General features: G+C 41.4%; 1 protein-coding gene across 2 annotated transcripts in view; it reads left to right on the forward strand.

The window, feature by feature from the left end:
• Nucleotides 1-455: 455 nt before the first annotated feature.
• Nucleotides 456-20421, forward strand: part of phactr3b (phosphatase and actin regulator 3b) — a 53113-nt gene continuing 33147 nt past the window's right edge. Inside the window, exon 1 of one of the 2 annotated variants that reach the window (XM_023424720.2) lies at nt 456-680. In XM_023424720.2, the coding sequence (XP_023280488.2) occupies nt 572-680 (109 nt within the window). In that variant the 5' untranslated portion in view covers nt 456-571. Of the gene's footprint in view, nt 681-16481; nt 16769-20421 lie in introns of those variants that run through there. The other variant, XM_087178926.1, reaches the window with a different exon arrangement.

The raw sequence follows: 20421 nt of genomic DNA on the forward strand, positions 1-20421 counted from the left end.
TTTTGGCCATAACTCAAGAATTCATGCACAAATTATGACAAAATGTAACACAAATGTCTAACAGGATAAAATGATGAAGTGATGACATTTTATAAACAAAAGGTCAAAGGTCAACATCATTGTGACATAATGTTCTGCAAAACCACTTTTCTGGTCTTCACTACACATATGAGTCTGGATGAATTGAAACTACAACTTGACTGGTTGGGGAATGAGGGGGTAATTCTAATAAGTTGGTGCAATAGCCTAACTTATGGTAAAAGTAGTCAAGAGTAGCTCTGTATTGCATACCCTATAAATCTGTAGCACCTTCGCAGAATTTTAGTGTTTGAAAACCAAAGCACACCTCAAGTCGAATTTAGAGCTTTGAAAGTAGGGTTTACGAGCCGCACTTGAAGGCGGCATGATGCTGCGCGCGTAATGGATTTCCCCAGCACTGCTGCTTATCGGGGACCAGGAGCTGCAGCTGCAGCAGTCCAGCCACATTAAATCTGCTCCACCACTTGATGCTGCTGACCTTGGCTGACGGTGGTTACGCCTTTCAGTCTCGCGCTGTGCTTCTCTGTTCACCATGGCATCGTCGGACGGGCTGGATGAGGACTGCGTGTTGCAGCGGGGAAGATCTCAGAGTGACCCGAGCAGCATCACCGAGGTCCGCCTGGGTGAAGCGCACAGAGCAGGTAAGAGGAGGGGTGGGGGCCTTGAACGCATGTTGGACATGTCTGTCATCTGCTCAGTTTGTGCTTTTGACAGGTGTTTGGAGAAGAGACACATCCCAGTGTCGGGGCTCGCCTGCAGCCCGTCACGCCGATCACATCCGCGGTCATCCCAATGCATTTGTATGCAACAAACGTAGGTTGTGTTGTAAACGTGCGTCATTTACTATCCCCTATATGTATCCACTGCCGAGCTGAGCTGAGCTGAGCTGAGCTGAGCGTAGGCCTTAAGTGAAACTGCTGTAATAACAGTCACATTTACAATGACACAATGAATCAGGGACATTTTTGTGTCATGCAACATATGAGATGTTGTCCAACTGGTGTCATACCACTTTTCATGTCAATAACAGCAGGCACTGATTTGCTGATTTTTCCCATATGCTTTAACAGCCCATCAAGCTGTCTCATTGCCTACTTCATTCCTCTTCATCTCATCAGGCTGTGATTAACAAACATAATTATTGCCCATAACTTGCAGATGATGCCATTAATACAAAGAAAACTGAATGTGTTTTTTTTTTATGATGCATTTTTTAAAAATATTTGTGAGGGTTTTTTTTTTTGCAGCACAGAACTTGCCATCACACATGGGCCGCAGTATGTTGAGCTGGAGCCGATGAGAGTGCTGGTTGTGTATTTGGCTGTTTCCATGGTGATCCAAATGGCAGAAGGCAGCACTTGGCTCTCCAACTGTGAGCCGACATGGTGTTTGTCTGCTGCACTTACTGGTTGTTTTTTGTTTTGTTTCGGTTTTTTCGTTTTTTGTTTTTTTCATTACACTCTGTGATCTACAGCAGCCAGCCATTCAAAGTGAAATGCCACTTAGTCTGTGAATCGTGTTTATGTGTGAGATGGGATTCACAGTTCCACTGGGAACTGCTGCGCTGGCGTTCACTGCTGCTCAGAAGCGGCCGAGCAGCAGTCATAGGATACGCTGTTTTGAAAGCTATTGAACAGTGGATCAATATGAAAACATGATAAATCACTCATTTTTAAGTTGCGGGCCCTTGTCCGACATCCATCATCACCCACGTAGTGTAGACTCAACTGGTTTCACAACAGAGGCAGCAGGGGAAGTGATGAGCTGAACAGCTGAGGTATCTGCACAAATAAGGGACTCAGTTACTGAATCATAGTCTGGTGTGTGTGGGGGTTGCAGTATAATGTATGAGACAGTACATACATACTGTACACTTTCGTCTCCACTTTTGTGTGTGTGTGTGTGTGTGTGTTACAGTCTGAACGTCAGACCTCTTCACAGGTCCAGCTATCTTTAGATTTGAGGGGCCACAGCAGCACTGCAGCGAGGATCTTCAAGTTCTCTTGCCAACGGCAGATATTGTTGCGTTCCTGCCCTCAGTTTCCAGTTCTTGTCACGTTGTCCTGGTTGTTATGGTTACGTAACAGCTTTTGGTGTATGTGCAACTCTTGAGACCATGCTGGCAGGATGGTCCTGTGATGTATACCGTTCATTACTGTTTTAAACTGAACGTCGAATTCATCAAGATCCTCCCTAAAGTGTTGTAGCAGAATTCATCCAGAGCTGGTGTTTCCTGTGCAGCGTCATGCAGACAGGGCTCGGGCAATGCAGCAGTAAAACCCGCCTGCCTTCCCCCACCTCTCCATCCCCTCTGCTCAATGCTAACCCTTTCCTAGCCCTGGCACCCCTACTGCGGCTTTGATCCTGGCACTTGAAGAAACCATCTCCATTAAAGGGGAGAAAAGTGGGAGTGACAGATCTCTGATGGTGGCATTATCATGGCACCCAGCTGGGCCGTGTCATACTGAATCAGCTGCACAGTAGACTCGGGCCTAATATACTGTACAAATGACCTCTTCTTCCATTGTGATGCTTTGATGATGATGCAGGAAGAAAATGAAGTATTTTCTCTATGGAAAGTGATTTCAACCAAAGCAGAAATCATTTGTCAAATCATCTGCGCTGAGACTGAGTTCTCACTTAATGCTTTCAAATCAGATTCTCATGCTGCTCATTTGGATGCCATAAAAAGCACACAGAGCGCTGAGGACTCTGATTTAACCTGAATACATGTTTCACAGAACTTACCACATGACAGCCTAGTTAACAATGCAATGCTCTACCACCTAGAGACAGAAGACGGAGAACAAAACACCGCGCTGTGGATTAAAATCTCTTTACGAGGAGTACGGGTTTTTGTAGATGGTTTTTTCATTTGGAGCCGGTGATAAGCAGCCACCTTGTTCAGCAGCACATACAGGTTACATCACCAGCTCTGATCGAGATGATACAGAGCAAGAAGTGCAGCCAAAATATTGTAGCCCAAAGGCTGTAGCATATGCAGTAGCTGGCAAACTGGATATTTCTTACTTTCATCAGGAGAAAGACTGTGTGGGTACAATGTGACACTTAACGTGCCTACCAGACAGAACTTGGCTCCAGTGTTTCTAACTTTTACAGTCTGCTGGCTGTAAAAGTTGGGTGTATACTTTATGCACCTACCAATTAAAGGACTTGGCTTCTGGTTAACTCACAGTAATCAATATAGTAGCCTTTTGTATAAGTACTTTCTTGGATGTGTTTTGAAATGAACTTACAACTGCAGTTATCAATATTTTATATTAACAATGAATGACATCTTGTAAAAGGAGTCACATGTAGCCACAGTTTCCTTCAGCTCTACAGAGCATTTTAGCCTCTTTGAGCTCATTGTTTTGGTAGTCTCTTGTGCAGTTTCCAACCAAAACAAGGGGATGTTTAAAGTAAAAAAGAGATGATAAATCGTCTGTGGCAATTAGGAGACCGACAAAGTACACAACTAGCTGGTGAACATGGTGGAGCAGTTGGCTGCTAAAGGGCAGATACTTTTCTCAAAAGTTGGTCTAAATAGGGCTAAAAGGAGAGTGAACGCTGGGCTTCCACACTAATACGTTTTAGTTTTAACCTCCTAAGACCCGAGCTCTATCCTTTGCTATATAGGCTGATTGGGACCTGAGAAAAATGATGTCCACATATGAGGACATTAGTTTTAAATTTCGATTACTGAGTGGCAGTATAATATCCTCATATGTGGTCACCAAGCCCTTGTTGAGAAAAAGTTAGTATTGTCGTCTAGAGAACCCAAAATGTGAGGTCCACATATGTGGACGCCAGGTCCTAGGAGGTTAAAATGCATCTACACTACTCTGGAGTGTTTTCACTAAAACTTTTGGACCTTTGGAAACGCTGCTGGCCTTGCTTTAGTTTGTAATCTCGTTGCGTTGTAGCCTGGCCTCGCCTTCTGAGTGGGTCTTATCAGCTTCAAGTTCCAGTGTTGAATACAACATGGATAACGAATTACAGAGGCTGAACAACGAAGTCAACACTAAAAAAAACTGCAGTTCCTCTAATGACCACTAGCTGGTCTGGCTCCAACACTGAGTCAATCTCCATAGACTCTCATGTTAAAATGTCCAACTTTACAGCAGAAATAAACATGTTTACAGCCTGGTACAAAAAACAGTTTTGGTCTCTATAGCTAGTTTCCTCTTTCATGACAACTGCAAGGGAGGTGAATTTTTATATAACTCACCTTTTACATTTTATTAAGGCTTAAAGTTATGTATAATTGAGGGCGTGATGCTTTGAGTGACAGGTGGGTGAGCATATACCTGCCACAAACCGGCATGAACCGAAGTCTCGACTCCACACACGCCCCATCTCTTACAGTTAGGTGGAGTAAGGCACTGCCAAGATGGCGACAGTGTAGCAGCTCACTCTTAGGTTCAAAACCGCTCATGGAGGCTACGTCCATCTTTATTCACATCTATCACGTCTATGGTGCATGCCCAGTGTACATGAATGGAGTTTTAAAATAAAAGCGCATTAGTGTTGTGGTAGCCTGAATGCTGGATTTACCAGGCAGCCAGTTAGCAAGTCAGTTGTGTGTTTTGTCTCATTGCTGTTCTACCTAGTGACCGAATAAAATTAAGTAATGCAGGTGTAAAGGATAATTTAGGTTAATTAAAACAGGTTTTCACAACCTTATATTCACCAAGTTAACTGTGAGGATCTGCTCGTTATACAGGTTGTAAAACACCCAAGTTAGTCGAGTTTATGGAAGTGAAAACAAAGGTGAGCTGTTTCATTATGACCCAAACGCCCTGGTTCAACCTTGACCTACTGTACTTACATCAGTTGAGTGTGAATGACAGCTTATTAGCAGCATTGCAGGTGCACTCATTTTCACTTATACGTCCAAAAAAACTGGTTTAGATAAACTTGCTTAGCTGCTGGCTTCTTTACAAGCCGAATGACCGTCTGACTGCTCGTATCTTTGTCCGTCAGACTTTGTTTTAGTGATGTTCTGGTACCATGTTATTATGATCAATAGGAGTGATGTCCAAAACAGTACAAACAGGACTTGATAGTTCCTTTAAATGAAATGAAATATTCAAAATTATAGCACATACAATAGATTTGTTTTTACTTCCCTAATAAGCCTATTTATCAAAGGTACTTTAGCAACAAAAAGTAAAGTACAATATAGTAAAGTAGTGAAGCTACTGTGGCCTCAGCATCAAACTGCAGGCGTCTTTAATGTACATGTATAGAAATGATGGAGGTGCCCTGTCAGTCCCCGGTGTTGCCTCCAGCTTACAGGAGTCTCTTCTCTCGCTCCCCTCATCTCCCCATTTGAGCTGGTGCTGTTGTGCTAATCTGACATGCTGCTCTAACATCAAAGGCTTTTTCCCTGGACTCCTCCAACGTCCTCCAACCGCTAACCCCCCCCCGCCTCCCTTCTTCCCCGCCCCACCCACACATCTCAGCTACTGACAGGCCTCAGTTTAGTCCTCACATTCAGTCAGGAGGAGGTGGGGTTGGGTGGGGTGGGGGTTCTGATGAGGAGATTAGGATTTCTTTTATTTGAATCAGGGTCTCTCATGTTTTATTAATCATGAAGCCTATACATAAGCCAGTGTGTCTCATTCCAAATTCAGAGCTGTTGTTGAACGGAGAGAGCAGAGAACCTGGCACCTGGCAGCTCACTCCTACATGCATGTTCATCTCAGGGAGGAACATGTGCTAAAACTCTTCACGGCCCCGAGTCATTTCACAGCAACTGCAGTTAGAGATGAGATGGGATAAAAGTGTGCATAGCTGGTAATAGAAAAACAATAAAGCACTGTCACTCCCATTGCACACAATTGGTATGCATTGCTATGAGGCTGAGGGTCTTGACATTTTAACCTGGGGTATAACCAAAATACAAAGAAGGGTCCAACTGCAGACCTCACATCTGTGGACTCCAGATCTGAAGAGAGTAAGGTCCCTGGGCAAAACAAGCATGTTTGTTTGTGCAGCAGGTTATTATGACCCATAGTTACGTTTTCTTGTTAGGTGACATCTAGTGGTCATAGTAATTAGGACAGGGGCAAAGGGAAAAGTGCAGTGACGTAGTATAAAGGGAGACAAAGTCCACATCAGGAGGAGGTTATGGTGGATGGGTGGGTTGACAAATAACAGGAATCTGACACAGGAGAGTGGTGTTCGATTCCCAGGTGAAAGTAGCTGTTTGTGTTGTTTCTATCATCCATGACCGTTCAACAACGTTAACCACCCAAATCACAATCTTTGCCCAAACCTAACCAAGTCATGACCATTATTATATTAACCATGCCGACAAAGGTAGGTACACTGCTGTTTATACAGTCAGCGTTTATTATTGTAACTATGACAACCAAGTTCCGGTATGCCTGTTCCGGAGACACTCCTATGGGTCGTATCAGAGGGTTTGCAAAAAAAAACGATATGGTTGTTCAGATTGGACTTGTTGGTTTTGAGGCTATACAGCAGTTCTTTGAGCTAAATGCTAAATTTAGCTAACATGCTCACAATGCTAACATTTTGACGATAATGGAAAATTAGCACAAGACGCAAAAGTACACGAGGTTGACGAGGAATGTCATTAGTTTTGCAGGGATATTTCAAGAATTTGACCCTCAGCATTAAGCAATTCATCCAGCAGCTGTACAGATATTTCATTTGGGACCAAAGTGCTCACTGACGGAATGATAGCACCATCCAGAGCTACACCGCTAACGTAGTTAAAATCTAGTCTGTGAGAAGCCCACACAGAAAGTTGAAAGTTGTCTTCACTTTCATTCATTAAGTTGTTTGCATCTAACATTAGCATTTTAACATTAGCAATGCTAACATTTAATTAATATACATATATATATATATATGTACAGTGGGGTTCAAAAGTCTGAGACCACTTTCCGAAGTGAATGAGAAAGTGGTCTCAGAGGAACCCAATGTATATATACATACTGGTTTTTGTGTGTATGTGTTTTGAAGGCAGTGTGCATATAGAAACACATAATTAACTAAAATCAAACAGTTAATGAATGTGATGCTCCTCATGCCTGGTGGTCCTCCTCTCTTCCTATTGGCTTGCAGACCTGTTATACACTGAGAGGTTTGCATTTGGACCCTCTGAAAATACAGAGCAGAGATGACACTAGAGAAATGCTGAAGGGCATGTTAAACACCTGCATATTAGGCAAGGTCCAAAAATGCTACTAAGTGGGGTCAAGAGCAGTTAAAAGGCGAAACAGTGGGGGAAACTACCACAAGGGGGCTCTACTTGGCAGATGACTTGGTGTTGCATAAATGAGGTAAGCAGTCACTGTCAGGAAGAGTCCAGCACTGCAGTCACCTGACCTCTCAAAAAGAATAGGGACAAATGGTTTGGCCAAGGTCGTGCTGCATAAAGAGTGGACAGACACTTTCTCAGGATTACTCAGCACTTTACTGCAAGGTTTAAGATGACATGGAATTGGACTTCAAGTGAGATGCACTGAATATTCACTCTTTATATTGTGAGACAGGAATCAACACTCTGCAGGCAGCATTTGAAATCTTTTGAAATTCAATCAAAGAAGGTTAAAACAAAAAAAGTAAGAACTCCACATTGGAAACTAAACTGCGTAACTTCATGCCCCACTGTGGGTATTTTTAGAGCTGATGCAACTCCTCATTTTTTTTTTTTTTTTTCGTTCTCATGTCTGTTTCAAAAGTGGAACATCTGAAAGCAGTGATGAAGGATTTAGTATAGACAGCATAGCTATGATTAATGTGGAACATTGCAGAAGTGATTTGACTCTAATCTAGGACTATAAGTGAGAATGTGATTTTGCTGAGACACTAATAGGTTGGTCCCTCAGTGAGTTTTACCGTACCCTTGAGTCCTTGGTGCAGCATTGATTCTTTTTTATTAGTCAGCCAAGACTCTGTGGTACAGTGGCTAATTCAAAAGTACTATTTGTGCCAACTCATCACTCACGCCCTTACGCACTATGCAGAGACGTCCCTGGGTCCCTCTGACTACAGGGCCCTGGGGAGCAGCGCAGCAGGCAGGACAAAGCATGACGTCACCCTCCACCATTGTATTGGAAGGACATAAACGCACTATGAAGGAGACTCACAGCACAACCAACCAAACTCACAAAAAAAGTGATGTCATTCAAGTCAGCATCGGGCTGAAGACTTCAGGTCGTTAAACCTCTCTACATGGGGCATGACCTCACTGTCCTCAGGTAACCGTGGCCCTGTGTATAGGCAAGGCTGTTTTGATTATGAATGGTAAGAATAGGTGGACTGTTGCTCAATGCTGACCTCCGTCCTTGAACCTGCATTCATTTTTTTGACCACTTGGGGGCAGCGGAACAAGTCGTAAGTTGATGTAAACAGCTGAACACAGCTTCCTACTGTGGAACGTTGATAAAAAGTGGTGAGAGTGAACTCAAATGCTGAAGTTGTGGGCTGTAAAACCCACAAAAACAAGCTGAAAGATGCTAAAATGCGCCACATTAGCTGAGAGGGACAGCAGAGTCAGGTGATAATTCTCTGTTGTGTCGTCACTATGAGGAACATCGATGACATTACACATAACCCATTGTTAAAGGTTCTGTAAATGAGCGTCACTGCCACTAGATGACCGAAACAAAAGCTTCGGCGGCCACACCTCCTCCTCCCTTTGACCACAATGTTTTAATGGGCCACCGGCCGACCGAGATTTGAGCTGTAAGTCCCGATGGTCAGTCCGCCTGTGCTCTGGTTTCATCTCTTTCTTTGTCTGAGGCCTTTTTTTAGATGAAAACGTGTTTTTTTCTTCAGCGGAGGAAATTCTGGAAGGTCACTTTTACCTGAACGCTGCATACTGCACTGTGACATCTCCCCTGTGGGCGGTGCCTGTGTCTTTATAAACATAGGGAGGACTAATGGTTTAACAGGAGGGACTCATGCACTAACAAGCACATGTACATGGACTAACATGAACGCACTACCAGACCGGCTACCAAAACAAAGAACAGAGTAACTCAGATTACAACACATTTAGAGAGGGTGTGACTTCATTCTCTGCTCAGGACGCCATTACTCCATTATATCTTCACATAGAAAATAGTTGTTTGCTGCTATATTAATGTTTAAAATCTAGTTTACAGAACCTTTAATACAAATATAATATTAAAAATATATATTAATTGGTTATGGCTTTAAAAGTGGGGACCATGTGTTTCAGTTTTTTAACCTTTGGGGCTTAAAGGAAAATGTATTTTCTCAGTTAGCTTCTTAATATGAACAGTGGGATCATACATTAACACCACAGTAGGGACATAAGAGTTTTGGTTATTTCACAATGAGAGATCTCTGTGTTTCTTTTCCAGATCAGAGAAACAGTAGAAATGTTCAGATGATGCCAGCCAGCTACGAGGTTGCTGCCAAAGTCTCTTCAAAATTATACGTTTTTTTTTTTTTTTTTTTTTTTTTAGCTTTGGAGTGATTTGACCATCTGCATGAATCAACAGCACATTGTCTGATATCACAGGATGTAATTATCATCAAAGGAATAACATGCATTAATGTGCAAATTCTGTTTCAAGGCAGGTTTTTCCCTTTAAGAGAACAGACAAAAAAATGAATACAGATATTTTTGTCTCAATGTACAGACTTGCTGAGACTGTACTACCCACACCCCTGCTACACACAAACAAACACATGCACACACACACACACACGCACACACATACGAGCGCACACACACACACACACACACACATACACACAGTCTCCCCTCCCCCAACAATTTAACAATGTGGAATCTCTAAACAACACACAGTAGGACTTAAAAATTGATGCTCCTGTGTGTTGAAGTTCTTGTCAGTACAGAGGAAATTAAAAAAACAAAGAGATGCTCAAAGAGATGAATGGCTTGTGTGCACTGCTCTGCATGCAACATACTGTTTTCCCTCCCTACACAGCTTTGCTTTTACGCTCCATTGTGCTCTCTATGTACATGATATGTACTTGAGCAATATGGATTTAAATTGATATTGCTCTGCATGTGTACCCTTTTGTTTTGTGTCCTTACAGGGTTTAATATAGTGGATTTGCAGTTTAATATTTGCAGTCACAGAGCATTCTCCTGAGGGCGGCTGTAATATTCTTTATTTCAAGAAAGACAGAGCGTTTTACTACGTGTGTAGCAGAAGCTAAGATCTACCCAGCGACTGAGTCAGGCGTGTTGGGGGAAGCTACTTGACTTAAGCTGTCAGCCATTTACACATAATGTATCTTTTATGAATGTTTCATGTGCTGACCTAATTCCTTTCAGAGCCAAGTAAAAGCAATATGTTGCACATGAGAACACAGCACAGCATCCAGCTGGTCCTTTTGACGTCCTCATCCCACAACAAGGGGGGATAGGAGCGGTCGGGCAAATGGAAACAGAGCTGCGATATGTTCACTTGGATGCCCTGGAAAGGCAAGAACAGAGGCTCTAGACCACCCCAGTGGAGTTATTTTCAGCTGTTTGTTTTTACAAAATCTACACTGCATCCCACAGAGATGGCGAGTGGAAGCAGCCTGGTGAGGGCTTTGTTACAAAAAGAGATACTTTGCTCTCTGTGGCACGTGTAATTAAAACAACTGCTAAAGCCCAGAGTAGGAATGGAGAGACTAATCACTCTGACTGATGTGAATCTCTCAGCTGTGGGAGCAGGGGAGGAGGGGGTGAGGCAGCTGCAAAAATCAGTCTGCTGAAACTGGGTGCTGGATTTGAATATGTGCATCTCCCTCCAGAATTAAACCCTTACAAGTAAAAATGAAAAGCTTCTAATCAGCATGAGCTGCTGTTCTGATGTGACTCCAGCTAACCCCATGGTATACATGCAATTAAAGAGTATGAAGTTTAGAGGGAGCTAAAAAATCCCTGCAAAGCACACACACGTGCCATTTATCTGTTACAAATACGTTGCTTAGAAGTTTCCTTCCAATCAGCCTCACTTGCTCTAAGGACTGGAGCACGACCTGCTTCATTTCATTACCTTAATCAATTGATAGAAAATCAGAGACAAAAAAAATTATAGCATTTGTATGTGTTCAAATGTCTAATACAATCTAGGTTTACCAGACATCTAGCTGCCATGTGAATTATGGTTCTTGTCAACCAGGGATAAAGGTGGAAGCTTCGAAGGGAGGATGTTGGGGTTGGCAGTATTGATCTGTCAGATGGTCGATCCACCGCTTTGGTCTAAACTCAGATACCTTACCCATTCTCAAAGCTCGCTGCATCTTAAACATAGCAGTAGCGGGAAACATCAAAGTTTCGTATGTGAGCCAGCGTCTCTTGTCGGCGAACAGCGGCATGCCCATTGGTGGGGATGTGGGCCCAGGAAACTTTATGGTAAAGAGCTATGACTTGGTTTGGTGGCAACGAATCGTAATGTAGAAGTACATCGCTCTAGAGGACACTAGACAACACAACTGCATGAACTTTTGTTCCTATCAAACATTTGTTCCCAAGATTCTCAACGGAGAAGACTTAATAATTGCATCCTTTACGACGTTTGCTTACAGGGACTTGAATAAAAAAAACAATGCATGTACAAAGGTGTCTGGCATTGTAGGTGTTCCAAGTGATATTTGAAAATAGGAGGGAATTGCATGCTAACTAGCGCCATAGCATGCAAAGCAGCATTCCGAACAAACTTGCTAACTGCCTATTTCATCTACGTCAGAGCACCCGCAACTTCAACTGCGTCTTCCAACGGGCAGCAATAGTGATTTTTTTCACTCTCGTCACTTTCGGTCTGAACATACAGTAACAGTGTCATGGCACCGAGGCACCTCATATGACAGTCATATTTAAGAGCTCTGAAAGGTGATGATGAACATTTGCTTTCTGCTGATGGAGGCATCAGATCAGAAAACGGTCATGTAACGTTTTGGGAGGCAATGACCAACGACAGATTTTGCTGTGTACTCTGGTGGATTGCTTACAATTCTGATAATCAATGAGTCGTTTAAGTCATTTATCAGGTGAAATATACGTTTGCTGGTTCAAGCCTTTCTCTGTTGTATGTGACTGTAAACGGAAGGTCTTTGGGTTTTGGATTGTTGGTTGGTAAATCAAGCAATCTGAAGACATCACCTTGGGCTCTTGGATGTTGTGATGCCATTCTTAATGATTTGTTCTGACACACTTCAAGATAACTTGATCAGTCAAAAAGATCGATGAAGTACCCTCCCACCAAGTCTGACCTGAGGAACCTGGCCTCCTCCCAACCTTGAAACATCCCCTTCAGAGGAATCCCAGAGACTATTTTGTTTGCAGCTCACACACTCTACGCAGTCAAGGCTGTGTCTTCCCCCCTCTGCTACAGTCCTCTATTTGTCACTGTGACACTGCATTGGCTCGCAGGCTGCGCAGGCTGTGACTGTACCTGATGAATGATTCAGCAGATTTAAAGGGGAACAGTACTGGAGCGGAGCAGCGACAGGATTTTATGAACATAAAATGTATGTTTTATGTTTTCAAACTGGCAGCGCTGCCTGAACGCAAAGCCTGTTCAGAAGTTAAATGTCAAACACGTTGAATTTGTTCTCACGTACTGTATCTGTTGATGCATTATTTGCTGTATCTGACATATGGGTTCTTAACCATAGAAAATATGACCGCTAGTTAAACTACCACTGCAGATCGAACCATCTGTAAAGGATAATAAATATCTCATCATTAATAATAGTTATTTTTTGTCAATCCTGAACGTTATATCAGGCCATTAATAACTGACCTCTGATTCATTTACTTTGAGACTAATCTGTGAAACACAGACGCTCTCCCATCTCTGACAATGTGATTACTTTGCTGTTGAGGTTTGGAGTCAATTGTAAAGTGCTTTGGTGCACAAATGGACACTCCATAAATGCAGGTTTGAGCAGTTATACTGCTGATGTACAGCATGTTTCTCCATTTTCCCTCATCTCCCTTGTGACCACACAACACTTAAATACCATCCCCACTTACAAACACACACACACACACACATGCACATACACATACACACACAGACACGCACACACACACTTGCTTCCACCACCCATTATGCACTGTGTTTCAACAGTGTCAAACCTGAAATTACCTCATATTTCAGATATTTTATAGATTTTTGGTTCCTCAAAGGCAGAGCTGTTCAGGAAGCAGAAATATCCTCAATAATTCACCTCAGTTCAAGCTGATGAAATCTAAATTTATTAAGGAAAGAAAAATAATGGAATAGCTCAAGTTTGTTCCCTATTGTAATCATTACCATTATTATTAATTCTTTTTTTTCATTAGTGTTTGTGTTGTTGTTTCTTTTGTAAATTCAAATTTTGAGTACAGTCACATTACATCACCATCCTGCAAGTACTGGCTGTGTGTCCCATTCACTTCGGTTGAATTGAAACATGTGTTTCCTGTTGTAATCCCGATCTAATCTCCTGCTGGACTCAGGTTAGAGTTCATCTTTGTTCCACTTTGAGTGGATGTGCACGATCAGCCAATATCACACTGCCAGACTGCAGGTTGCAGAAGTGCTCTCATACACTTTTTACAGTTTGTGATTTCTGTGCATAATATTTTTTGAAATTATTAACATCTGAACTGTGACATCACATCGTTTTTTTCTGTTGAGGCCAATATTGTTGAACAAAAAGGTGAATATGACTGTATCTTTAAACCTGAGCTGGCAGAGCTGACGAACTGTAACTGCTAAAAATGATCATTTATTCAAATTATGTTGTCTGAATTAGCCAATTAGCCTTCACAAGATTCCAAATTCAAACTATTTACACAAGACTACAGCTAGCTACACCACTTCCTCACAGTGACTTTGAGTTATCAAACATAATTAAAAGCCATAATTCATATAAAAATATGAGTTATTGTTGCAGGTCCCCGGTATCGATTTTAAGTTAATGCCTTGTTCCATTTTAAAACATGTAGCCACAGTGTCATGAACGCTTATGTATGTATGGATATTTTCAGAATTTGAAAATGAAGTACCTTGCTAGAGACCAGTTAAAATACTGTTTAAAGATAAATTTATATGCAGCACTTGTCTTTGCATTTTTAATACTTTATGCCACAAGACTGTTTTAGCCTGATAGTTCGAGCTAGCTAACATGACAGATGGAGTTATAGTGACAAACAGCAGCTAGCAATGATGATGCTAAGACTTGACACACAGTTAGCTGTAGAAGTAGACACACACACACACACACACACACACACACACACAGGCTGGGATGAACATTTGTTCCCACTTGCCCGCTCTGAATTACAGTCTCGCTGATAAGACGTGAACACAGAAACAGCAGGAAAAGCTCAGGTGTAACTAATAACATAAATGACTCAGTCCCATTCATTGGCCCAGTAATCCATGCCTGCACAAAACCTGGCTGTGGAACTCATACCTTTAAGTGGGAGGCAGCCGTCGTTAATGTTATTAATCACGCCAGTGTTTTTCTTGCTGTGATTGTTTTTGCTAAGAAAACAGTCTATTTAGTTAATGTGAAAACTAAAGAACTATGAACCTTTGGCTTCACCCTTTAAAACTGCTTTTGATAAATACTTCCTGTCGGACCATGCTATATGAATACTGCATTTACATCAGTCGCTTTAGATTCCTTCATCTTCAAGTCGGCAAGCTTGAGGTCATGTTTCTCTTTTTTATTAACTGGTCACAATTTGTGTGCACAACCTTTTGGCATGCCGTCCATATGCTCGGCCATATAAAATGAAGTCTTGTAAATATTGAATGAGATTCATGTTCTTTGAGTAGCCCACGCCACCATTTTTATTCTTTGTTTACTGCTTATGTTTCCCTGAGGAGAAATCTAGCCACTGACTTTTATCATCTCTGATGTAACTCAGCCCTTCCTGCTTTTAATGTATGAGTAGCCCTCTAGAAAATCGATCTGAAACCACAAAGACCTTGTTTACACGCCAAGTGATGTTGTCTTCATAATTAATCTGTGCCTATGGAGTGTATACCAGTAGATGAAAACATATATTTAACAATAGGTTTAAAAAAAAGCAGTTTTTTGTTGAAAAAAAACAACATTGTACATAATGAAAAATTTAAAGCGGTATTGCAAGGGGATTTGTGGTACTGTATACTGAATAGGTAGTTTGCAGCAACATGAGTGTGTGAGTGTATTTCTTCTTTTATCACCTGTTGTATTGTCTGACTTGAAGTAGCAGCCTGACAGTTTTATATAAACTTGCTGTGATGTTTTTAACCATATTACCAGAGTGGTTTTATGGATGATAATGTCAGACTGTCCATTGGTCAGGTCACCACTTCCAGACTAAAATGTCTCAACAACTATTGGATAGATTCTCGCATGACTTTGGTGATTCTACCATGACATTTTTGCCTTTTAGTGAAATGTCTTGACAGATAATGGATGGATTCCAATGACATTTTGTTCACACGTTCATGTTCTCAGAATAATTTTAACAGCTCCAGTGATCACCTTGGTCTCCATGCAGCACCACCATCAGGTCAACATTTTAACATGGCCGACACTTTGGTTTATGACTAACTACCTGTAGAACAAATGATATTCTCTCATTAGTCTCAGTTGCACATTGTTGTTAATTAACAAATGATCGTATGCTAGCATGCTAAAACTAGCATGCTGAACATGGTAAATGTGCTAAACATCAGCTTTGTCATTGTGAGCATGTTAGCATGCTGACATCAGCATTTAGCACTAATAGCCAGGGGTTCCCTATGTGGAGCCTCACAGAGCTGCTAGCATGGCTATAGAGTTTTGTCTTGTTACACTAGCAAAAAAAACAAGAAAAACCCAACCATTTTGATAATTCTTTAAATTATTTTTTAAGGAAGAATGCCAAACGTTTGCTTCCAGCTTCTCAAATGTGATTTGCATCTTGTCTCTTTGTCTCATGTGATAGTAAATTGAATATGTTGGACTACTGGTCAGACAAAGGGGCAATTTTAAGATGTAACACTGGGCTTTACTGATTGTGATGGACATTGTGATCACCATTTTCTATCATTTTATAGACCCAAGTGATTAATCGAATAAATGACAAAATAATGGGCATAGTGCAAATAAATGTTTTGAATATTTCCCATAAATGAGGATCAGCCTTCTATTTCTTCATGAATGTGTTATATATTACAGAGCTGTTGTTTTAAAATTCATTTGTTTTAACAAAGTAGACCTAATAAACTGAGTCTACAAGAATATATTTCAATATAAACATCAACATAAAACAATTGACATTAATACAGAAATATGAGAGCAATTAATTGATTTGGACATAAAGATATTTAAATTGTGTGTGTATGTGCGTGGGGCTACTGTACTATGTTTTGTAGAAGAAGATGAGCGTGTGCCAGTTTATCTGCCCTCCTCCTCCCGGCCGGAGGGGCGGGGTTCACATGGCACATCAACACTAGCAGCTAGCTGCAGATGTAACCCTCTCGCTTACAATTTAGTTTCTGCTCACTCCGACCTCCTCTGTCACCGTTAAGCAAACATTTTACACCCTGTTGAACGAGGTATCGTGTAAGAGTGTTTTCATTCGCCCGTTTATTTCCTAAAATACACCGCGGCTGCGAAGTCATCAGTCTCCAGTGAGTGTGAACCCGTCGGCTCTGTGGGAACATAGGATGTGAATACCGAGCGCTGGAGTAGGAGTGGACAGCTGTGTGTCCTAGGATATGTAAGTGTTACCCGGAAACATCTACTTTTGGCTCAATATCACACTGATACATGGCGAAACATCCCCAGTATTTACTTTAAAAACTAATACTGTTCATGTAATGTGTCTATTTGGGACTTGTAGTGTTTGTATTTATGACCATATGGTACTTAGTACTGCTATTTCCACCTATGATATCACTGTCATAACTATAATATTCCCATAGTGACTTGTGGCGTTCAGCAGCGAGTTTGTAGTGAAGAGTACTTGACTTATATTTCTTTTTTTAGCGGTGATCTCACTGTGATAGATCTATAATTTTCCTTTTGAGACTTTTATCATGGAGATTATATAATATCCATTAAATATGGTAATGGATTTATTTTTCCTGGTGATACAAACAGCTTTAAACTCATGACAGTAAGTTGTTAGTAAAGTGAATGAGGAGGATGTTGTGACATTTCCCTGTGCTCTGTGTTAGTCTTCCTCAGCTGGCTCATTATCTGCAGTAGCAGCCCTTTGCTTTAAGGCTACAGTTCACTGTACGCTATCTGACGTTGACAATTAACTTTATTTTTCCTGCTTGAAAAGATGTTTTCTCTCCTGCAGTTGCAGAAAAAGACATCTTAATTTTCACACAATCCCCCTAACACTTAACCACTTTGATAAATATTTCAACACAACTTGCAAATTGCACCCTGACTTACATTATGCATCGTTACACGCCGGGCCGTGATTGGCTACAGCTCTCCGTCTCTCTGTGTGGCAACAGCCTTCTAATCCACCCAGCAACTCCCTATTTCTCATGCCGTGGTGATTCTCTGCCTCCGAGGGCCTTTTCTGCAGCATCCAGTGCGGTCACCATGGCAACGGGAGCCTGACCCTGGGTGTACTGCTACTGTTACTACAGGCTTGACCTGAATTCCTCGCCACATCCCAGGCGCGCACACACGACTTGGGCAACTGACCTGCTTCTCATTATTGGTGGTCAGAGCAGCTGAGGGTGTCAGTCAAAGCCGAGGCGCTGAAACGCCGCTGCTCACGGATCAATAAACTCAGCTGTGGTTGGCCTTGTGTTGTAAGAAGAGTCCTATGTTTGTGATGATATCAGTTGTTGCATTTGTTAACGCGGTGAAAAATGATAGTTGCAGCTTCTGTGTGCAGATGAAATGTCAAAAACTCTCATATGTGCCAGTAAATTGAACATCTCTTGGTTTTGGATTGTTGGTCGGTCTGAAGACATCACTTTTGGCTTTAGGAAATCATGATGGGCATTTTTTCACAGTTTCCTGACCAACAGATTAATCGAGGAAATATCTGTAATGAAAATAATCACTGCTGCTGTAATGAAAACCTTCCTTGTGAACATTTTGATGTAATATCTGTGGACATGACGCCTTGCACCTGTGCTGAAGGTCTGTGTAAATATAGCACCTTCCTGAACGTTTAGATGACATCATTGGCTGGTACCTGCACCATTTTATAGTGAAGAATATTTTTCTAATGTCAGTTGGATTTTGCCCTTGTTTTAAATGTCACATTATGACCATGCTGCACTTCTGCTTGGGTTGCTGCCATTAAAATTGGCCACCTTCCACATGCCGACACCATCACCATCAAATCCCTCCTCACCTGTGGAATATCACAGTAAAAATCCCAATGCACTTCCCTTTGTCTTCCTATTATGTGACTGTGGCCGGATAATGTAAGTGTATGTAATTCATTTCTTAAGGGATAAATGAGCAGATGTTGTGGATTTAGATGCTGCTGAAATTGATTTAGAAGATGAAAGCGTTCGTGGAGCGATCCCTGCGCAGCCCACGGCTCAGCTGTAGGCTCCCTGAGGTGTCAGCTTGTTGGCGGAGCCAGACTGTGTAGGGGTGACTATTTCTGTCCTCTCTCCAAGGAGCCTCTCCCTCTCTCTCTCTCCTTCTCCCTCTCTCTCTCTCTATCTCTCTCTCTCTCTGCCACTCGATGCAGTATAACAGAAATCAGCTCAGTCGGCCTCTTTGGTTCTCTGCCTGTCTATCATTGTGATCCCTCTTCTACAGCTTATCTTAGACTTAAGAGGCCTTCAAGAAGCAGCTAAGAGGAATAGCCATTGATTTTGAGTCTTTGTCTATGGAGAAAAATCAAGATCTGCACATGATTAATCGATTAGATGATATCAAATAATGAAAGGAAAAAATACAAATATGTAACTTTTTTTTTGGCATTGCTTTGTCTTTTGCATTAGTGCACTTAATGTCTTTTGAGTTTTCTGTTGGTTGGTTTAAATTAAAGCCCGACTGATTCATACTAAGGCTGATTCTATCAGCTGATTGCAGATAAATCATAATCTGCATTTATAACGCCTGATAAGTAACATGAAATTAAAGTAATGGGAAGCCAAAGATTGTTGTTGTTGTTGTTGTTGTGAAGTTTGTCAACCAGAGCACTCTTATTCCGCTGCAGGCAACACACTAATCCCTGTTCGGTCATTGAATGCATCACAGTTCAGCTGTCTTTTAAATGGCTTGTTTTGTGTGACAAACAATTTAAAGCCAAACAGATATTCAGTTGACAATGATGTGAACGAGAGAAAAGCAGCAAACCTGCTGGAGCCACAGAATATTTCACGTCTTCTTTATAAAGGACTTTAAAGCAGCTTTAACAAATGACGGTATGAAAACAATGCGGTAATGTTGAAAAGGGGTTCGCTTGATGAATTATCCCCAGATTCTCCTGCTCCCCCCGGTTTTACTGAGCTTTATAATGACTTCCAGCTTGTTCAGCTGTCTGACCCACAGCTGTACTGTTGTGGTTCACTCTGACTCCTCTCACAGCGTCTTCTCAGAGAAAAAGCTCTAATAACCCGCTGTACACTACCTGCTGACAGCAGACAGACACAGTTAGCGACCAGCTGGTGAACATAGTGGAGCATTTAGCAGCCAAAGAGTAAATAAGCAACTGTTGACATATCAACACCTTCGAAAAAAGGCCAAAGAATCAGTCATTGGCCATTAACAGTTGATTGGTTTGATTGTCTGTTAATTAATGTAGTGCTGAATCAATTAGTTGATTGGTTGATTGATATAAAATGCCAGAAAATGAATTACTTCCTGCTTGTAAAATGTGATTATTGGCTGGTTGTGTTGGTCTTCTGTGATGGTAAACTGCATATACTTTAGGTTTAGGATAGTTGTGATGAATTGTGATGGCCATTTTCCATTATGTGGCATTTTATAGACCAAAAATGAATGAGTTAACTGAGAAAATAATCAGCAGATTGATTGTTAAGGTAATTATTAGTTTCAGTCCTAGATTAATGGACTGTTTGTTCCAACACATGCAGAACATAGTGTAGATAATAGAAAACTATTATATATTATAAATAAAACTAAAATATTACAGTTTTAAAGATTATTATTAAGCATTCCCCCCTAAACAGGTATACAAAAACAATGTAATAAAGTCTTGACAGTATCTAAAAATAATGACAAATACAGGAAAAAAAAAAAGCACATAAACAAACAGTCAGGACATGGATACTGTGAAAACCACCCGTCTGTCAGAAGCAGCGTGTAAGATTTGTAGGATTCTGTCACTGCTGTATGTCGTCAAATTGTGCTGTAGATTCCCGGGTACTTCACCGACGCAAGTGTTCAGACTAAAATAGTGTAAAAATCTGCGGG

Source organism: Seriola lalandi, unplaced genomic scaffold (assembly GCF_002814215.2).
Source record: "Seriola lalandi dorsalis isolate HSWRI2012SDOR001 ecotype SW California unplaced genomic scaffold, Sedor1 jcf7180002054748, whole genome shotgun sequence".
NCBI classification, from domain to species: domain Eukaryota; kingdom Metazoa; phylum Chordata; class Actinopteri; order Carangiformes; family Carangidae; genus Seriola; species Seriola lalandi.